General features: G+C 51.9%; 2 protein-coding genes across 5 annotated transcripts; one reads left to right on the top strand and one right to left on the bottom strand.

The window, feature by feature from the left end:
- Positions 1 to 31: 31 nt before the first annotated feature.
- Positions 32 to 2,438, top strand: Mospd3 (motile sperm domain containing 3). Of its 4 annotated transcripts, none has more exons than XM_027952875.3 (6): positions 32 to 81; positions 547 to 814; positions 1,051 to 1,126; positions 1,333 to 1,562; positions 1,956 to 2,120; positions 2,224 to 2,438. In XM_027952875.3, the coding sequence occupies exons 2-6, from the start codon at positions 610 to 612 to the stop codon at positions 2,253 to 2,255; spliced, it is 708 nt and encodes a 235-aa protein (XP_027808676.1). In that variant the 5' UTR covers positions 32 to 81; positions 547 to 609; the 3' UTR covers positions 2,256 to 2,438. The 4 variants fall into 4 exon arrangements, with proteins under 4 accessions (XP_027808676.1, XP_027808675.1, XP_027808677.1 ...); XM_027952874.2 differs by lacking the exon at positions 32 to 81 and adding an exon at positions 108 to 364; XM_027952876.2 differs by lacking the exon at positions 32 to 81 and having other exon boundaries at positions 381 to 814; positions 1,363 to 1,562.
- Positions 2,439 to 6,715: 4,277 nt separating this feature from the next.
- Tfr2 (transferrin receptor 2) lies at positions 6,716 to 20,631 on the bottom strand. The gene is made up of 18 exons (XM_027952955.2): positions 20,599 to 20,631; positions 20,074 to 20,326; positions 19,784 to 19,970; positions 14,463 to 14,603; positions 14,279 to 14,390; positions 14,050 to 14,172; positions 13,585 to 13,701; positions 13,340 to 13,479; positions 12,840 to 13,003; positions 12,168 to 12,287; positions 11,668 to 11,750; positions 11,521 to 11,584; positions 11,355 to 11,422; positions 11,194 to 11,270; positions 11,031 to 11,115; positions 10,715 to 10,942; positions 10,197 to 10,337; positions 6,716 to 7,403 (listed from the first exon to the last, which is right to left on the bottom strand). Exons 1-18 carry the CDS (start codon positions 20,629 to 20,631, stop codon positions 7,131 to 7,133), a joined length of 2,409 nt encoding a protein of 802 aa, XP_027808756.1. The 3' UTR covers positions 6,716 to 7,130.
- Between the last annotated feature and the right edge of the window lie 559 nt (positions 20,632 to 21,190).

Genomic DNA, 21,190 nt, shown 5'->3' with positions numbered 1-21,190 from the left:
GCGGAAGTGTGAAAAGGGACTCTCCGGAAGATGGCGCCCTCAGTCTGGCCACATCTGATTGGCAGGTGCTTTGACCACAAGGTGATCATCATAGCACGAGCGGCCGTTCGGAGACGGAAGCTCGACGGGCACTGCCGAGGTCGGGGAGGGATTGTAGATACAGGTGTCCCGGAGAGCCGGGGGCGTAAAGGGTAGTTCCAGATGTGGCCGCTGTGGCGGGCGGAGTCTGGCCAGAGAGACTGGGCGGGAGCCCTGAAGAGTCCGGAAGAGGCGGGGTCTGAAGCGGGGCAGGGATAAGGAGATCGCTACCCGGGCCGGAAGAAAAGGACCGGATTGGGAGCCACGAGGGGTAGGGTTTGGCGAGGTAGGCGTGGCCGTCGAGGTGAAGCTTGGGGGCGGGACCAGAACTGTGAAGGGGAGGTTTGGGGGGGCTTGGGCCTGGGTCTGCGAGAGCCGCATCCAGCGGGGTTTCGAGGTGGCAACGGAATCAGTCCAGGCCTTACGCAACGATCTAGTCTTGTCCTCTTTCGTCCCTCGCGCCCCCAGCCACAGACTCCAGGCCCTGCCCCCTGAGCTCTGCCCTCGGATGTCCGACCGCCAAGAGCCTGCATGCGCCGTGGGGCGCCCCAGGACCAGGAGCTGGTGGGTCCGGGGGCCCCTGGGCGGGGGTCCCGGGGCGCCCCTCCTCCCTCAGGATCCGTTGTCCCGGTCCTCGTCTTTCCCCCGGATCTAGTATTCAGGGCGGACCAAAGGAGTGGACCCCGGCAGCTGCTGACCCTCTATAACCCCACAGGAACCGCGCTTCGCTTCCGAGGTAAAGGAATGGGCATCTCGTGCTTGGGATCTGGGGGCTGGTGGAAGGACATTCAGGGGTTGTCCTTCAATGGGCTCGTTGTTGGGCTGGAAGAGTCAGATGAGCAGGACCAGATGCCCACCCTTGGCGACTAGAAGAATCCTAACCATTCCTGGCTGGAATAGAAGGCAGAGGGAACGCTGGTTACACCGGGGCCAGACTTGTTTAGGGTCTCTTTGTATGCCTTTATCCCACAGTCCTGTGTACAGCACCTGCCAAATACACGGTTTTTGATGCAGAAGGATATGTGAAGCCTCAGTCCTGCATTGACATGTGAGTTGGGAGTTGGGGAGGCTGATGGAAGCCAGGGGTCGCTGCCACTTATTATCTTAGGTCTGAGACCGTGTTTTCCTGAAATTGTTTTCCCCACCTTCTGTGTCCCTAAGGGAAAGGCTTCTGGGGAGGAGGCCTGGATTTACTTAAATTTCTATTTCTCATTCACTTCCTCCCGATGGGCTTTTCTCCTGTCTTGGAGCTAGTGTGATTCGCCATGTGGCCCCCATTCCCAGCCACTATGACATCCAGGACCGCTTCCGCATTGAGCTCTCTGAGGAAGGGACCGAGGGCAGAGTGGTGGGACGCAAAGACATCACCTCAGTTCTGCGGGCCCCAGCCTATCCCCTTGAACTTCAGGGACCGCCCCAGCCAACACCCAACCCAGAGCCTCCTGCCTGGACAGCACCACCCATGACAAGACACTTGCAGGAGAGTGAGTTGGAAGACCGGGATTCTTGAATTCTGTCTGGAGGGAGGAACTAGCATTACTTTGGAAATGAGCTAAATTGAATTTGAAGAAGTTTCCTGGTCCAGTGTTTTTTGCCTTTTGATGAAAACATTTCTAATTGAGATTTTGTATTAAGTAAGGGGAAGAAAGACTACAATTTCTCTGGTTTCTGGTTTCTACTTAGAGTAAAGAGTTCTTCCTTAGCTCTATCGTACTTCCTATCAGGTGTCAGCTCAATTCAGTTCAACAACAGACCTCTATGGAGCAATTCTGCTGGTCTGCATTGTGTATGGAAGACAGTAATGAGGCAGAGGGAAGAAAGGGACCAAAGTTGAGAGGGTTAGGGGACTGTCAATGCTGATGAGCCTTGTTTCCCAGACCCCCGCCAGCAACTGGCCACCAGCTCCTTCCTCCTCTTTTTGATGACCGGCATTGTCTCTGTGGCCTTCCTGCTGCTCCCACTCCAGGATGAACTTGGCAGCCAACTGCCACAAGTCCTGCACGTCTCCCTGGGACAAAAATTGGTGGCAGCCTACGTCTTAGGTGAGCAAGTAGTAGTGTGACCTAGGCCCACTTGTAGAGAAAGGGGAGCAGGGGCCGGGGGAGGACTGCTCCTGGGACTTTCTCTTTCTTTTTCTACCTCCAGGCCTCCTCACCATGGTGTTCCTGCGGACCTGAGCTTCCTGCTCAACCCCAACCTACCATCACCTCCCCAGGCAGGGACCTGAGGCAGCCACTGTGATGCACGTACCTTGCCTCAATCCTCTTCTTCTCATCTGTTCCCCAACTCCCACCAAGAAAAATACCCAGGGATTTGTACTCATTTTCCAAGTTGAATAAAATGGATTTTTAAATGAGAAATGTAGGGTACTTGCTCCTAGCTTTCCACTCCTTCCTTGATGCCCTGATATCTTTCTGCTCCTCTCACTCCCTTTCCCAGGGGATCCAGGAGCTTGGGGCAGTGAAGAGGCCTAGTGGGGATTTAGAAGACCTGAGCTAATCCTGATGTTTCCTCCAAAAGACCATGTGACCTTGAGCAAGTCATTTAGTTTTCAGAGCTTTGGTTTCTATACCTCTAAAATTAGGGCATTGGGCAAGTTGATTCTCTTGTGTGTGAGCATGTGATGCTGAGGACTGAACCCAGGTCTTCGTGCATGTTAAATATGTACTCTCCCACTTTACCAAGTTGATTCTTTTCTTTCTTTTTCTTTTTTTGGTACCAGGGATTGAACCCAGGGGCACTTAACTACTGAGCCACATCCCCAGCACTAATTTGTATTTTATTTAGAGACAGGGTCTGACTGAATTGCTTAGCACCTTGCTTTTGCTTAATCTGGCTTTGAACTCATGATCCTTTTGCCTCGGCCTCCTGAGAAGCTGGGATTACAGGTGTGAGCCACCACGCCTGGCTCCAAGTTGATTCTTAAGTTACTCTTTAGGCTGGGGGTGTCACACTATCATCCCCCCCCCAAAAAAAAAAAAGTCTTTTGTCCTACCATAGGATCCTGTTCTCCAAGCCAAACTGCCTAACTTAATATGAAACAAACAGAAATGTCACCTAATCCTGCCTGATGCAAAACCCACATCTCACCAGAAGGATCTCTTGCCTGGGTTACCCACATGCTTACAGTCCCCAGAATCCTTTTCTGCCTCTGTGACCTTTATTTGTTCTCATTTTATCTCTCCTTTAATATTTCAACTCCCATGAATAAGAAACACCAAGGTCCCTGCCAAGATGGTGAGAAATGGCATTGCCTAATATAACCTCACTCTAACCAGGCAGAAGAAACTACAGCACAGGAAAATATAAAACCAGATCCTCAAAAAGTAGCTTCCAGCCCACCTGCCCTCCTTCAGATGCTGAAGGAGAGGGGAAAGGGAAGAGGGGGGACTCTGTGACACTGGGCAGATTGTTGGTTAGGGACAAAGAATCAGTAAATGTTTATTAGACAGACTGAGTCTGTTACACCCCTGGAAGGTGATCTGTTGTTCCAGTTTTGCCCTAGAAGTCTTGTCCCTCCCATATCCTGAGCTGGCCACAGTGAGGTGTGGCCCCATAAGTGTACAGAAAATGGACCCAATGTGTGCCGAAGCACACCTCCCATGGCTCAGGAAACCCCTCTCACCGAGTTACATGTGTGGATGATTGCCATTAGTACTGTAGGGGCTGGGCCTGGGCCCCCAAAATGCAGTTGAGCACAGATTAATGGTTCTTGTGTGGTATGTACCTGTAAAGAGGACTGACGGCCAGTGGGACCCAGAAAGCTTCCAGAAACGCAGCTGTGAAGGAATGGGATGGAGGCCAGATGGGCTTGGGACATAGACTGCCTTTTAAGCAAACTTTTTAGAAAACAATACTGAGCTTGCAGCAGTTGGAATGGGAAAGTGTTCATTTCCTGTAGCTGCTGTTACACATCATGATAGTGGCTTTAAACAGCATAAATTGGGATTGGGGGTGTAGCTCAAGTGCATGAGTGGACACTTAGCATGTGTGAGGTCTGGAGTTCAATCTCCATCATCAGAAAAAACAAAAGCATAAATTTATTTTCTTACAGTTCTAGGGGCCAAAAATCCAAAATGAGGCTTCTGGAGCTAAAATCAATGTGGTTGCAGGGATGCATTTCTCTTAGAAGCAACAGGGAGCATCTGTTTCCTTGCTCTTTTCCAGCTTGGAGAGTCCACCTGTGTTCCTTGGCTCATGGCCTTTCCCTCCATCTTTTTTTTTTTTTTTCTCCCACTGCTCGGAATGGAACCCGGGGCCTCACCTCCGCTAGGCCTCACCTCTGCTAGGCTAGTGCTCTATCCCTGGTGCCTCTTTGTGTGTCCAGATTTCCTCTTATGAGGACACCAGTGAGATTGGATTGGATTTTAACTTAGTCACTTCTTTAAAGTTCCTATATCCAAATATCATCACATTCTGAGGTTCCAGGAGTTAGGGCTTTAAGATGTGAATTTGGGCCAGACACGTGATGATGCATGCCTGTAATCCCAGTGGCTCTGAAGGCTGAGGCAGGAGGATCACGAATTCAAAGCCTGCCTCAGTAACTTAGCAAGCCCTAAGCAACTCAGTGAGACCCTGTCTCTAAATAAAATTCAAAAAGGGCTGGAGAAGTGGCTTAGTGGTTGAGTGGCCCTGTGTTCAATCCCTGAGGGGGAGGGGGGAAAGTGAATTTGTGAGGCACAAATTGAGCTCATAACACTCCCCATCTCTTAAATCTTAGTCACATCATCATGCAAGATGACATTCTTTTTCAGGTTTCAGGGATTAGGAAGTAGGCTCCTCTGCTGAGACCATTATTCTGTCTGCTGTAAGGAACAAAGAGACAAGGGGAAGAAGTGGGGCCATTTAGGAAGTTTTCTCTGGAGTGTATGTCTGGGAAGCAAATAGTTGAGATTTAGAGTCCCCAGAATCCACCAAGTCAGGCTCATGGGGCTAAAGAGGGCAGTTTCATCCTGAACCCAGAAGGGGCATCCCAGACCTTAACCTCAGTGGCCACTATTTCCCAGTGTCCTGAGGAGCTAGGTGAGGTGTCTCATGCCATGCTGGGAGCAGATGACCAGGAGATAGGCCCTAAGATTATATCACTGCCCAGGGAAAAAGAGTCAGGCCACTACCGTGCCTCCAGAAGCTGTGACTAAAAAGAAAAAGGCACCAGCATTTACAATCCCCTGCCCTCTTGTAGCTCAGACTTTGTCAGTGGACAAAGATTGGCCAAAGGCAATTCCAGGGACAGATGTCCAAGGCAGGGCCAATCAAGCAGGTGTGTGACCATTAGTCTTCCAGGACCCATTCTCATAAGGGAACCCAGTATTTGGAGTTTATGCTCTGAAGTTGCTGTCTGAAAAATTCTTTTTTTTTTTTGTACTGAGGATTGAACCCAGGGGTGCTTAATCATGGAGCCACATCCCCAGCCCTTTAATATTTTTATTTAGAGACAGGGTCTTGCTAAGTTGCTTAGGGCCTCATTGCTGAGGCTGGTTTTGAACTTGTGATCCTTCTGCAAGTTCTCCTCCTGAGCTAGCCACCTGGAAATTCTTTTTTTTTAATATTATCATTATTATTATTATTTGTATGTGGTGCTGAGGATTGAACACAGTGCCTCGCATGTGCTAGGCAAGCACTCTACCACGGAGCTACAACTCCAGCCCCTGGAAATTCTTTGTGTGTACACCAGGGATTGAACTCAGGGGCACTCGACCACTGAGCCATATCCCCAGCACTATTTTATATTTTATTTAGAGACAGGGTCTTACCGAGTTGCTTAGTGTCTTACTGTTGCCGAGGCTGGCTCTGAACTCTCAAATCCTCCTGCCTCAGCCTCCAGAGCCACTGGGATTACAGGCGTGCATCACCATGCCTGGCTGGAAATTCTTAATATCATCTTGAATTTATGTTTTAGAAGGAAACCATTGCTACATGTGCAATTTTATTTACCAGTTGTTGTGTGCATAGTGGACGAGTGCTCATGTGGAATATCTAGTCCTTCTATATATGTAGAATTGCTTGATATATTTAAAAGTAGTAGTAGAATAAAACTATAAACACCTTTTAAAAAGAGAGAGAGAAGTGAAGTGAGCTGGAGCGTATGCTGAGACACCTGCATCCCAGGGGTGAGTCTTTGCTGACCCCCCTGCCCCTACCAGGGATAGCTGCCATCTTCCTTTCCCAGCAGGGGACTGGGCACAAGAACAAGGAAGGTCAGGGTTAGGCACACAGGTTCTTTCTACCAAACTGGAGCAGAAGCCTGGGTACCTGGGAGGGTCTGCACTCACGCTAAGCATCTCTATGCCAGAGTGTGACAAAACACCCAGACAGGTGGAGACTGTGGGAGAATAAAGCGCTGTTTCCACTTTTTGAACAAAAGTCCCTCATTTTCACTGTGCACCAGGCCTTGCAAATAATGTAGCTGTCCCTGGTTCCAATGTCAGTCCTCCAGCCCAGCCCCATGGTGGTCTTCGGAGAACCACAACAGGCCTTCATCATTTGCTCAGGCAGTTTCCCAAGGTAACACACAGCTCAATGCTCCCAGTGGAGGCTGTGTCCTACTCACATCCTCTCTGACCCCTTCTGTTCCCCAGGTCTCAAGGGAGGGGTAGGCGGGGAAGGGGGACAGGAGGAAGCATAAAGTGCTTATGAATAACATATAACCAGGTGGTTTATTGCCATCCGAACCGGTGCCCCTCCCGCCACAAACCACCTGTTGGCCCTAAAGCTGTCTCTCCCATTAAGGGAACTGGCCAGGTCCCAGAGCCCAGCAAAGCTCTCAGAGTGGGTTCTGGGTACTGGGGACCCTGCTCCTGAAATGGAAAGGAGGCTGTGATGGCCCCAAAGGATGCTGCTCACCGTCGCACGACGGATGAGCTATTCATCTGCACTGTAGGACCAGGGGTGTGTGGGTGTCTGCGCAGAGCCGGTGGAGAAATCGGATGGGTTAATGAGAAATCGGTCGCAGTGAGAGGTACATGGGTCACCTCCTTCGCCCTGCACCACTCAAGCAGGGAGATCAAGATTCCTCAGCAGGGGTCAGGAGCCTGTGGGGTTCCAGGCAGGCCTCAGAAGTTGTTATCAATGTTCCAGACGTCTCCTCCAAGCGCGTTGGCTGCCCCCTGTAACGTCCAGGTAAGCAGGGCCAGCTGGCGCCGGAAGCGGCTCTCCTGGAAGCCCAGAGCCTGGGACAACTTGGGGGAGGCCCCGGAACTGTTGGAGCGCAGCAGCTGCAGGTGGTCGAGCAGGGCGCCCAGCGTGTGGTCTCCATGGCCCAGAAAGATGTGTCGGAACGGGAAGTCGGCCGGCGACACGTACTGGGACAGCAAGTAATACTCCACCTGCACCAAGAGGAAATCAGGTCGGGGTGGGGACCCTGTGCCCAGGGCGAAGGTGCCAACCACGCCTCCCTCCAGCAGTTCCTAGCGGACCTGGGGACCCAGTGCCTACTTCAAAAATATTGTCCAGCGGCTTCCTTAAGGCCCACCTCCCTTTAGCTGTCCAATCATGAGCAGCCATCCTGTGACATCACCAGCAGCCGGGGAGGATGCCTCCTCCAGCTGTGCTGGGTTCTGTTCTCGTCGTTCTATGCCCAGCGCCCACAGCTGCGTCTAGATCGCCCCAGTCGCCCTCATCCATTCACGCACCTGCCCAAAGCCTCCTGCTGCCCTGCCGTTCAATACCGCACTCCCCCCACCGTCACTCTGCCCCGCCTCTGCCAATGTCCACAGAGCAAAGGTCAAGAGACAGCCCAGTCCTGATGAAGCACACTGTCATCTTCTGCCACAGTGCTGTTCCCTCTTTCCCCAGATGCTCTCACTCCTGGTCATTCTTCCACCTTTCTGATCCCGTCTGTGGGCAGATCTCAAGGTGTGATCTCCCTCTGTCCTTCTTTACCTATAGTCCCACGTTTTCAGCCCTGGATGGATGTTAAGAGTCACCCAGGGAAGGTTTTAAATCATCATTGCCTAGGCACCACCCCAGAAAAAAACAATCTCTACAGGGGACCTCAGATGCTCACATCTTTTCAAATGTATTTGCACACAGAGCTCATCTGTCTCTCTGTCTTCAAGGACCTCTGTGGGCACACTGCCAAATCTCCTCACCAAATCATCCACTGGAATCCTGCCCCACAGGATAGGGGCCACCTGGACATAGCCCCACTCACATACTAGAGCCAATCTCTTCCAAAACCTGAGCAAGTAATACCTGAGCAAGGTATAGCTCAGCGGGGGAGCACTTTTCTAGCACTCCTGGGGCCCAGGGGCCAATCCCTAGCACCACACAACAAAGACAAAAACCCTGCTTTATGTCCTCATTTTGCTAAGAGCATCGGTCTTCCCCAGAGCCTGGGCTCTCAACCTTGCAGGTGAGTGTGGGGTGGGTACAGGCTATGAGGTCAGATCACCTGGCCCAAATTTCAGCTCTATCGCTCTGTGTAACTTGGGTAGTTATTTAGTCTCTCTGAGTCTCATTATCTGCATACAATACTAGCAACCTCACTGGGTCTAGGAAGTTCTATTAGGCAAAGTGAAGTAAAGCCCCTAGCACATGGCAGCTTCTGTTCCCTTAATACCCTATTTTTCCGTCCAAATGCTTCACATCAGTCTGTCCACCTGCCATCCTCATCCAGAGCTCAGCCTTCTCAACCTCATTCCCTTCTCAGCCATTTACTCTCTGGTCAAAATCCTTTCTAAAAACTCCACTTTGCCCACATCATCTGCTGGCTCCAGATTTTCCTGATGCCCAGAACCAAAATCCAAACTTCTTATCCTGGCATTGAAGGCCTCCCACTGTTGACCCCTAAGCCACTCTCTGGGTTGCCACTCTCTTCCTCTGCCTCTCTAAAGGGCCTCTATTCTGGCTCTGCTGGTCCACCCTGTTTCCAAGGATGCCAGACCTGTTTTATTGCCACACCCTCGTTCTGGGTCTCTCCACCCTGAAATGTCCTCTTTTCTTTGAACCAACTGAAGTTCTGCCTGTTCAAGACCCAACTACTCAGCCCTGCTACTGTAGCGTGAAAGCAACCACAGACAATATGAAAAGCAATGAGCATTGCTGTGCTGCAAGAAAGCTTTATTTACAAAGCAGGCGCCATGCTGAATATGGCCTGCTGCCTATAGGTTGCCAATTGCTGGTTTAGAGCCACAAAATTCCTTGGGTCTAGCACAGCCCTGTATTTCTGGCTCTTAAGTCCTAGTCTTTTCCTTCGCCTCCCTAAGCCTGAGTCACGTTCCGCACACACAAGTGCTCTTTATCCCTTGATGGGGACAGGGGTTCGTCCTTGGAGTCTAAGGTATCAGAAATTAAACCAAGACCTATAAATGAGAACGAAACATAGCCAATCTCTTGGATCGCCCCAGGCCCACGTATATCTCAGTGGTGGGGACAGAGGGAAGTGGAGAATAAGGGATCAAGAGAGAAGGAAGAGGAGATCCTGAAGGCAAGGAGAAAGAGCAGGAAAGACAGGTTTGTAAACTGAATGAGTGACGCCAAAGGACATGGGCATTGGCACACCTGTGCTCATGTGGCGTACATTGTTGGCTTCCTGTTCACCCCACACTTGCTGAGTATGATCGATCCTACTTCTAGTTTTACCCTATAGACCTTTTCCCTGAGGGGTTGAATTCTTACGGTGAGAAAATGGAAGAATACGAACTGGAGACGGGTGGACCTCCAAGTATTCAAAGATACACAGGAGGGATTAGCGAGGGAATCAGCGCTTAACTTTTTCTTGACGCCTACTCCAAGCAGCCTCTCAGGATTCCACCCACCTCATTATCAGAAGAGAACGTTCCACCCTCCCAATTCTTTGGTCTTTGGCACCTCCCAGGCTATAACCCAGTGCCCCTTGTACTGTGGACTACGCTTTGTCCCTCCAAAGGGGCGGGAGAAGTAAGTGGGAACTGGGTTGGTCCCGCCTGTCCATTTCATCACTCTGCAGGGCCTGCCTCTGTGACCCCGCAGCTCCTCCAGCCTGGCTGGTCTGTGAGCACTATGTCCACAACAAGGCTCGCCGGGCGGACAGGGAAAGAGCAGCCAAGCGACGAACACAAGCTTGGAGAGCAGCGCGTGCGCTAAGGCAAAGGTGTCCGCGCTGCCACCGGAAAGGGACGGGAGGGGCGGGGCCTCACCCGCATGATGCGCACGTTGTACATGCGCATCAGCCTCTCGTCCCTCTCCTCTGAGCTGTAGATCTCCTTCCGCAGCTTCTCGGCCGCCCGGATGTAGTCTCCCCGCGCCGAGTACACCCACTGCAGGGTCAGCCCGCGGGCCTGAGGGCAAGGCGCGGGCTGGGGCCGAAGGCAGGGACCGGGACCCCGGCCTAGGATAGGGTCAAGGTGCCAGGGGACAGAGCTGGGACCTTGGGCCTTGCAGGATGGGAGAGGTATAGAGGAACAGAGGACTGGGGATAGGATGCAGGGAGAAGACCCTGGACATTTGAGGTTGGGAGAGGACAGATGCCTGGGGCTTGGAAGGTACCGGTTGTGTCCTCGGGGCTAGGATGACTGGAGGCAGGAGTCAGAGGACCTAGACTCCGGGGACTGAGTGAGGGGGGCTGAGGGGCTGGACCCCCTGACCTAGGCAGCACCCTATAAGGATAGAGCACCCCCAACCCCCAGAGGCTGGGAGCAAGGTTGGCATCTTGGACCTTGAGGTCCCCAGAGAATTCGTTGAGGCTGCCGATGTGCCGGAGGACCACGTCCCCATAGCGGCCGAAGTCGAAGGGCAGCAGGTGGTCGTGGCTCAGGCGGATGAGGAGCTGCCCAGCGAGCTGGGCCACAGCCTGGGCCACGGCGGGCAGTCGGCCTTGCAGCATCTTGTGCAGGTTTTCGTATGTGTCTTCCTTCGTGTGCAGGAATGGGTACGCCGGATCATCCTGCCGGGACAGGGAGGGGCTAGGGCCAGGGGCGTGCTTCCCACAAACCCAGGGATTGGTGCCCTGGAGCAGGGCCGGAAAGTCTCACCTCCAAGAAGGAGAACTCCACCGCAGGGACCCCGGCAAAGGCCGTGAAGGAATAGGCGCTGCTGTCCATGGGCAGCGGCCGGATCCTGGGGGCAGGTAGGTTGGGGGGCTCCGTGGGCTCAGGTTCCTCCCAACCCCCTGCTTCCCACCCCACCCCAACTTACACCTCGGCATCCCAGCTGGGATTGGTGAATACCACCTGCTCATAGAGAGTCTGCCCACTGTGGTTAGGAGAGTCCACCTGGGGGCAGGTGGGGGGGTGTGGTTAGGCCCCGCCCCCGCCCCGCAATTTCCCCTTATCCCTTCTTCCTGACCCATCTCTTGCCTGCTTCAGGATGTTCTCAATGAGGCTGATCAGCAGTGGGCTGGTCTTGGCATGGAACTTGTCGTCCCCTTGAAGAGAGGGGAGGGGAGGCATACCAGGTTTAGGAATGGGCCCAGGGGCCAGGGTGGGCCTGAGGGGGCCAGGTGGTGGCATTGCCCCAGCTCACCCAGCACTGCGTTATCCAGGCTCACGTAGGCTACAGCTTTGAGGTGCAGCACACTGAGGTAGCCCTGTGGGTGGGGGAAGAGTATGGAGAAGGAACCCACACCATACCTCTCCCCACCCCCTGGCTACCTGCCCGGATCCAAATCACCTCCAGCCACTCTGTGGAGCCCACACTCCCAAAGTCGCCTCCATCCCAGCTGATGAAGAGAAGACTTCTGCGGGGTCGGAAGCCTGGGATGAGGGGACAAGAAGGATGGGCTCTTCTGGGAACCACCAAAGATTCCCCTTTGTCTTCCTCTGTCCTAGTCCCCAAGGGGTCTCCTCTTCCCTCTCATCAACCCCCATCCCAGCCCATCTTTCCCTGCATCTGCCCTGACTTGACTATAATAGTGATGGGGATGATGCTGTATATGGAATTTCTGCTTAACTTTCCACTCAGACCCAGAGACACCATTATTTCATTTTTAGATGAAAAAATAGAGGTGAAATGACTTGCTTAAGGACACATGCTAGGCTGTGGAGGTGCCAGGTGTGGAGCCCAGGTCCCAGTGACCTCCCTCTGCTCTGAGCTCCCAACTGCCTTTCTGCCCCACCCCTGCAGCTGCACCCGACAGCTCTGCCCAGCCCAGGCCCAGGCCCTGACCTTACCATTGCTCACCATGGAGGAAAAGGTCCGCACCAGCTCTAGTAGTATGCCTGTCCCCACAGCCGACTTGGCTGCTCCTGGGCCCCATGCATCTCTCTGGGCCCCGATGACAACATAGTGATCTGGAAAGGATTTGTTTGGGTCCCACCTCTTACACTGGAAGTACCCAAAATCTTCCCCCCGCACCCCCGCTCCCACCTCCCGCATCCTCACCCGAGGCTCATCACAGGGCTCCTGCACCTCTCCCTGGTGCTTATCTGGGTGCTTAACAGGGCCACACTCTTCCCCAAGTGTCTGGTGCCCTCTTCTCCAGGTCAACAACCTACTTCAATTCCCCACCATCATGAAGTCGTATTTGGAATAGTCATCCAGCTAACTGGACCTCTTTTATGCTGAGTCTCAGTTATAAATAACCTGTCCATCCCACCTGTGTCTACTCACCTCCCAGGCTCAGGAGCTTACTCCCCAGCAATGCTCCCATTCTGTCTGTGGTCATGTGGGTTCCTCACTGCAACCCCCATCAGTCCCAGTTCAGCCTCCACTTGCCAGTCTCCCTCCCCTGGATACCCCTCCTGCTTCCTCTCCAGGGCCCCCTACATCTGCCCCGTGTGGCAGGGGTTATGAGCAAGGGCTCTGTTCCCACAAGCTGTGGGTGCTGGGCAAGGGAGACCCACCTGGCTCTGCCAGGCCCTCAATGCAGCCAAAGATGTTGCTGATGGGAGTGGAGGTTCTATGGTTGTTGACCTCTAGGTGCAGGCCTGGCCCGGGGCCCAGGCGATAAGGGGAGCCTGGGAGGCGCCCTTGCCATTCCTGAGGGGCCACAGGGCCTTTAAGCTTCCTGGAAAGGGATAGAGCAGAAAGGGTTAGAAGTGGCAGAAAGAGCTGTCCAGGCTATATAAGAACCCAGAGATCCCGCTTTACTCTCTCTCCCACCCTTGGCCTCCATGTCTCTGCCTCTGTACCTCATCTGAGGTGGGGGTAGCGCAGTCAGGGCAGCCGTGGGCAGTTGTACAGGTTGTGCCCTGCTCCAGGGTGCCCAGCAGAGATGGGTTTTGAAATCTAGTGAGAGCTCTATTTGCTAAATGCTGGACCCTAGTAAAACGTGTTCACTCAGAAAAGGAGTCTCCTTTTTTCTAGTTTGCATCCCGCTCTCTGCCTCCCTGTCTCCCCTCACCTTAGCAGGCGGAAGGCAATGTCTGCACTGATGGGCTGGGCAGGGATGCTGGGGAGGCCAGAGGATGCCACTGGAGGGAACTGGGTTTGGTTGAAGGAAGGGAAGCCAGGCGTATAAGGGTCACCAGTTCCCAGATGCACCTGTGGGAAAAGAGTGCCCATTCTGAAACTGGGCTGGGCTAGCCCCATTTCCAAGGACCTGTGGCCTGGACCTCAGGAAAGCACTACTGGCTTCCCCAGACTCACATGTCCATATACAGCCCGGTGGCTGGACAGGCTTGGCTTGTGTGGGTCCTGGGAGAAATCTGCTGGGTCAGGGTATATGAGCACTCCTTTGGCCCCAAAGTCCTGGGCACTGGCCACCTAGGGGAGGGTAGGAAAGCAAGGAAAAGTGAAATAGTCCCTTTGATCTGCTGCTGACCATCCTTAATGGGCCCTCCGAGGCATCGGCTGGCCTATCAGAGGGCCACAGTGGGTGTTCATCCTCGATGCCCCCCCTACAGACTCTAACCCCCCATCTGATGTCCACGAACCTCCCGATTTTGTGGCCACCAACATTTTTTTTTTTATTCGAACTTGTCATATATGACAGCAGGATGATTGATCTTTCCTTTCTCCTTTTATAGCCTCTAGAAGCTTTCCATGGTTAGGTCAACCCCTGGGTTTCCCAGCCCGCACGCTCTGCATGCTGCCCGATCCAAGGACCCTTACCTTCTGGGCAAAGCTGGTCACCCCGACACGCACCAGCAGGAGGCTGTCGGTTAGCTCCACGCCCCTGGCCCGCAGGCCCTGCAGGTCTTCCGGTCGCCCGTAGTGGGCGTACACCAGCTTTCCCTGGGGACGCCAGGGACCGTGAGGCTTGCTGCCCGCATCTCTCCTCCGCGGCCCCGGGAAGTGCGCGCGCTGCTCCGCATGCTGGGGGTGGGCAAGAGGCGCTCACCGTGGCGTTGCCGGTGGCGCTGTAGGGACAGTAGGCGTCGGGGTCCTCCAGCGGCAGCTGCTCCCCGGCCCTCCCGGTCTCGTCGAGCCAGCGCAGAGTGTTGGGATGAGCCCTGAGGAGCGGGGGAGGTGAGCGTCTAAGCGCACCCCCATCGCGCGCCCCCGCCCCCGCCCCGCGCACTCACAGGTCGGGGAACTGCAGCCCCACGTAGTGGGTGTCTGTCCACACGTGGTCCAGCTTCTGGTGGGAGAGCGCTGCAACGACGTCCTGAGCCAGGGCAGCCATCCCGGGGGAGCCGGCCACCCGTTGGCGAAGGCTGGTTTCCCTGAGTGGAGAGAGGTGAAATTGAGGCCCAGAAGGGGACAGGGGTGGTCCATCAGGAACCTGCAGGAGTGGGAAGGAACAGAGAAGGATGCCAGAGAAGTGGGGTCATCCCAGGGTAGGGCCAGTGAGGGGCTAAGTTTGGGGACTCTCCTAATGGATTGGTTCTCTCCCATCACCGCCAGGACTCTGCCCCCAGCCTCTCCAGGGCCTCCTACTCGACCTTAGCTTCCCATAGCCAGGGAGCCTGTCCACCATCCCTTAGCTTCTTCCTGGCTGTGACCAAACTCCTGGGTCCATGTTGCTTCCCCCTGCATGTGGGGCATGGGGGCACTGCCCGCAGGCACCTGCAGAGGCGGGCCTGTGTGCCCAGGCAGCAGACCCTGTTTTGCACCTCCTCCTTCACCTGGGTCTCCTGAAGACACTGCACCAAGGTTGGGACCCTTAATGTTGAATCACGTGGTCTACTGCAGACAGCACCTTCTGTCATAGTTTCCACCCACAGATTGTCACCTTAACTCTTACTGCTCTCCCATCTCACTGTCTGTCCTGGGCTGTCCCTGGCTTACCTGTCATCTGGCTCCAACTGTGCCCTCTGTGGCAAACAAAGTCCTGTCCCCATTGATCATCACAGAATACCTCTTCTACATCTGTCCTAGGCAGAGACCTGGCTCTTAGTTGAGTCCACAGAGGGACTTCAGAGAGCATGGCTCGGTTCTCATTGCCCTGGGTTTGCAGTGAGGTCTTCTGGTTCTCCATTTTGATTTCTGACCATTTCTCCTGGGTGAAACTCTCTTCTTATGGAAACCCAGCCATCCAGTTCTGCAGCCCTTCCCTCCTCACTGTTGGTAGCTTCTGACCAATCATCCATTCTCATTGAGGACTATAGCATTTAGCTTATCATTCCCCTCCACACCTCACCATGGTCCCCAGTGCTGCACTGCATCAGAATCTCTGTGGATGAGACCCCTTAGTCTCTGCCACCATCTTCAGCTCTCACAAGGACCACGATGGTCCATGGGCTCAAGGCCATGTCTTTCCCCCCAACTCAGTTCCCATCCAGAATCTCAAGTGCTTGTTTGGAGTTGCACCCAATCAATCAATGGGTACATAAAATATGGTAATCGCACTGGAAGTCCTGTGTAGCAGCAAGGAACAATTGACTACACAGCAATAGAGACAGAACTTTAAAACATTGTGTGAAGTTTAAAAAAAAAAATCTAAATTAAAAACACATTAACCATAGCTATATCTGATTAATGGGTCTTGGAGTGATTTTGTAAAAACTTTTATTTTGGGGGGCTGGGGCTGTGGCTTGGTGGTAGCACACTTGCCTGGCATGTGTGAGGCACTGGATTCGATTCTCCGCACCGCGTATAAATAAATGAAATAAACATCTATCAACAACTAAAAAAGTTTTTTTTTTTTTTTTAAAAAAAGAACTTTTATTTTTCCATGTTGCTTAAGTTTAGAAATAATTTTTAGCTGGCACAGTGGTGCACACCTGTAATCCCAGTGACTTGGGAGGCTGAGCAGGAGTATTGCAAGTTTGAGACCAGCCTCAGCAACGTAGTGAGACCTTGTCTCAAAAAATAAAAAGGGCTGGGGATGTAGCTCAGTGGTAAAGCCCCTCTGGGTTCAATCCCCAGTACAAAAAAAAAAAAAATGCATTTTACACAAGCATTGTGTGTGTGTGTGTGTGTTTAGGTGCCAGGGGTTGAACCACTGAACCCAGTGCCTTATACATGTTAAGCACACACTCTACCATTCCCAACATTACTGTTTTAAAAAACCTACACATACACATAAAACAACTTTACATGTTGAGTCTCATCCCTGGGTATCCACAAGGGATTGGTTCAAGGACCCTTGCAAATACTAAAGTCCACTGATGATCAAGTCCCTTACATAAAATTGCATAGTTATATTTGCATATAATACACATGTATCCTCCCAGATACTTTAAATTATCTCTAGAGTATTTATAACACCTAATATAATGTAGATGTTATGGAAAGAGTTGTCAGACTGTATAATTTAGGGAACAATCTTTACATATTCAGATGAAGATTTTTTTAAATATTTTTTTTAAAGAGAGAGAGAGAGAGAGAATTTTTAATATTTATTTTTTAGTTCTCGGCGGACACAACATCTTTGTTTGTATGTGATGCTGAGGATCGAACCCGGGCCGCACGCATGCCAGGCGAGCGCACTACCGCTTGAGCCACATCTCCAGCCCCAGATGAAGATTTTTGATTGAATGAAACAGCCCAAAACAGGGCTGGGGTTGAGGTTCAGTGGTAAAGTGCTTGCCTAGCACATGTGAGGCACTGGGTTCAATACTCAACACTACATAAAAAAAATTAAATAAATAAATAAAATAAAGTTATTGTGTCCATAGACAACTAAAAATATTTTAAAAAGGAAAAAAAAAGTCTAAAACAACGTTTGTAGCCCTGGAGAGCCAAGTCCAGGTCCGTGCTCCAGACCCTTTGCACATGTCATTTTGGGGCCTGAAATGATTTGCCACCTACTTTTTTTCCTGGCACACTACTCATCCCTCAGATCTCAGCTGTCAGTTCCTCAAGGAATCCTTCCCGGACCCTCGGTCTAAATCGGGTCCTCTGATAATGGTCATTTGTCATACCCTTTACTTTTCTTTCAAAGCCATGATCCCAGTAATGATTATATGGTCGTGAATGTGACTGTTAGTTTCCTATTGATTTCCTCCAGTGGACTGCAAGCTCTATAACAGGAGGGTCAGACTGTTTGGTCTCTGTGATGTCAGATGTCCACCAGTTCAGCTTAGTACCTGTCACATAGCATGTACTAAAAAAATTGTTAGGTAAATGAATAAATGACTTCATCCATGTTACCACCAACACAATTCCCTGGTCACTTCCTGGCTCTTGTCATTCGTTACCCAGAACTCCATCTCTGGAATATTTATCCATTGAGGATTTACTGGAAACCACAAAGTACCAGGCACTGTGGTAAGTACTGCAGACTCCAAGAGAAACAGTGAGAGTTTATCAGATCCGACTTCAAAGCTCCAGAATCCACTCTCTGACTAGACCTTTTCAGGCTCCAACCAGCTCCCTTACCCAGCATATCTGCTCCTGAACCCAGGCATTCCAGATTGTCCAGTTTCTCCACGTCCATCAATTTCTCTCTCTGCTTTCCCTCCCCTCCCAGCCAAACTAGAGCCTCACATCAGCTCATCGCCCTGCCCCGAGATGCCACCCTCTCCTCCCTGCCTGGGATGGAGCCACAGTGCTAACCATGTTCCTAGACCTGTCAAATCATCCACCTCCTCAGCCAGTCCTGGGGCTGCCAAGTGCTGCTCAAGAAAACAAACAAAATCCCTAAATGTTGTAGAGGCCACAGATTTGAGGTCTTTTAGCAAAAGGAAAAAACTTCTTGATCAAGTTTCTACCAGTGTATCAAAAATGTAATAACATTCCTTGATCAAGTTTAAATGAAGAAATCTATGAATACAAATTATGATGTAAATATTAAAAAAGAAAAATCATGTGGTCTCTTCTTAGTACATAAATAATAATAATAATAATAATAATAATAATAAAACTCCAAGGCTGGGGTTGTGGCTCAGCGCTCGCCTAACATGTGCAAGGCACTGGGTTCGATTCTCAGCACCACATAAAAATAAATAAATAAAGCTGTGCATGGTGGCACACGCCTGTAATCCCAATGCCTCGGGAGGCTGAGGCAGGAGGATCTCAAGTTCAAAACCAGCCTCAGCAACAGCAAGGTGCTAAGCAACTCAGTGAGACCCTGTCTCTAAATAAAATACAAAATAGGGCTGGGAGTGTGTCTCAGTGGTCGAGTGCCCCTAAGTTCAATCCCCAGTACCAAAAATAATAAATAAGTAAGTAAGTAAATGAATAAATAAAAGGTATTGTGTCCAACTACAACTAAAAAATAAATATTTTTTTAAAAATTCCATACTGTTTTTCCTTTCCTGATCATTACATAATATCAATAAAAGAAAAAGGTCTTGGGCTGGGGATGTAGTTCAATGGTAGAGCAGTACTTGGCTAACATGTGTGAAGCCCTGAGTTTGATCCCTAGTACTGTAAATAAAATAAAATAAAATAAAAAGGTCTCAGTAAGCTAGGAATAGAAACTTCTTTAATTCAATTTTTTTGGGGTATTGGGGATTGTGCTTAATCACAGAGCCACATCCCCAGCCCGTTTTTATATTTTATTTAGAGACAGGGTCTTTCTGAGTTGTGTAGGGCCTCACTAAGTTGCTGAGGCTGGCTTTGAACTTTCGATCCTCCTGCCTCAGCCTCCTGAGCCTCCTAGGATTACAGGGGTGCACCACTGCAGCTGGCCAATTGAAGTTTTTGAAAGCCATACAAAGTCTGTAGCAAATTTCATACTCAATAACAAAGTACGATTAAAAAATTCCTATTAAAATCAGGAAGTAGGCCAAGATAGCTACCATCACCAATATCCAAATTCATGCTGTCTCTAATGCAGTAAGAAATGAAAATGACATAAAACATACAAGCATCAGAAAAGAGAATATGTGTCTCTTGCTCACTACAATTTATATTATTTACTTAGAAATCCCAGGAGGACCCACTGAACATGATTCCCAACCAGATGAGGGCCGTGGGTGGGTTGACCTCTTCTCTGGACCTAGCTGGGCTCCTTCCCCTAGGGTGTAGGGACTACCTCACAGGAGGAGAGACACAGGCTATCTTTGCTGCACCATAGGCCTGCATAGTCTGGCTGGCATCCTCCCGCAATGTAGTTGGGGGTCTGTCCCTACAAATGCATTCACTTTTTTTTTCCTTATCTCCTGAAACACTCCTCCTCTGAGTCCCACAGAGCTCCCTCCTGCCAATTTGGTATCCTGGCCCCCAGGTACAGCACGCAGGACCTTTCTGGGTTTGTCCTGCCTTATGTTGACCCTTCTCTTCTCATTTAGTTAGCATCTTCATCTCCAAAATATGCCACCCTCAGAGACTCAGCCCCCTGGAGTTCAGCTCTAGGTGCTTGCCATCCTTCCAATGAACCAGGAGACCAATGAAGCAGGTGGAAGAACTCGGAGGGGACCAGACACCAGACACCAGGGGCCTGGGCAAACAGAAAGGGAGGCCAGTCTGAGAGGAGAGGACACTGAGGACCAGGAAGGGGGCAGGCTGATCTTACCTGATGGTGTCTTCCAGGCGCCCCTCCCCCAAGAGCCGCAGGAACATGGCCTGGAGGTCGCTCCAGTACAAAGTGCCCTGACGGGAGTCCAGGCCCAGCTCATAGTTGACGTCCTCACTGACCACCAACAAGGAGTCCCCACATGCTTGACAGGACCTTCGGAAGGCCACGTAGCCCAGAAGGAAGGCTGGTGGGTGGCAAGATGAAGAGATTCTCCTTGTGCCCCTCTGTGGACACCAGAAATCTCCCCCAGTCCAGGCCCTTCACTGCGGGGCAAGGGCATGACTCACCCCCAGTGAAGATCAGGAGGGCAGTCAAGACCAGGTAGGGGGCAGCCCTTCGTCCTGCTGCTGCCCACGGTATGAGGTTTGGCAGCCCAGCTCTAGAGCCTGGGGAATCAGGGCCCTTCAGCTCCATGGGGCAGAAGTGGACAGGCAGCTCGGCCCCCTCCTCCCTGTCTTCCTCTTCCTCCTCCAGTCGCCCCTGATGGGGACCTTCCACACGTTTGTAGATGTTCTGAGAGCCTTGTGGGGACAACTGTTGCTGTGGGGGACAGGGCCAGCATGAGATAAGGGGAAAAGGCCTGGGGGACGAGGAGGGATCGGGCAATAATGGTGTTTGTGACTTTGGGGTGCTGAATGAGCATCAGGCAGGGAGAGGAGCCTGAGGGAGGCTGGAGGGGAGGAGCCAGAGGGGAACAGGAGGAGGAGGGAGAAGGGTCAGGATGCTGGTCAGAAGGGGTTGGTTTTATGGGTTGGGGGTGCCAGGGGACCTGATGGAAGGCCTGAGGTATCCTCCAACCCCACTCGTCTTACCGCTCTCTGGAGTAGACCCCGAAGCCGCTCCATGCTTGTGCCCCCTCCTGAGCCCTGCAGGCTACAACACCCCCCCCCCAGTGATAAACCGTTTGTGGGAGCCCCTGAGGGCCCCTTATCAGCCCTGGCAGGCAGTCTGAACTCAGGCCAGTTCTCACCCCTCCATACACACAAGGGTGGGGGCGTAGTCCTGGCCTCAGTCCAGCCTTCCAGAGGGCCCCCAGCCCAGGTCAGAGGACAAGGGGCTGCGCCTCCCCTGCCAATCCCTCCACAGCACCCTCCTGCCCCCTTGCTGCAAAACAATCAATATTTTTTTTACCTTGGAGCAGACTTTGGCCTCTTAGTTCCCGTCAGGGGTGGGGGAGGGGGCTGAAAACCAGGGAGAAGAGGATATGGGTACCTCTCCTGTTTCCAACTCTCCCAGTGACCTTCGGGATCCCTTCCTAAACCCTTCAACCCCATGCAAGATTCACCATGAAGATATCTGGACCCTTCTGCAGCTGGCTTGCAGGTCCCCTGAGGCCCAGGCTGCTGTCCCTGCCCTGATGAATCCCAAGCTGGAGACACTTGGGTCAATTGACTCGGGGTTTGG

This window comes from Marmota flaviventris, chromosome 19, assembly GCF_047511675.1.
Source record: "Marmota flaviventris isolate mMarFla1 chromosome 19, mMarFla1.hap1, whole genome shotgun sequence".
NCBI lineage: Eukaryota > Metazoa > Chordata > Mammalia > Rodentia > Sciuridae > Marmota > Marmota flaviventris.
The sequence above is the reverse complement of the archived record's forward strand: the minus strand, read 5'-3'. Positions and strand labels throughout refer to the sequence as shown.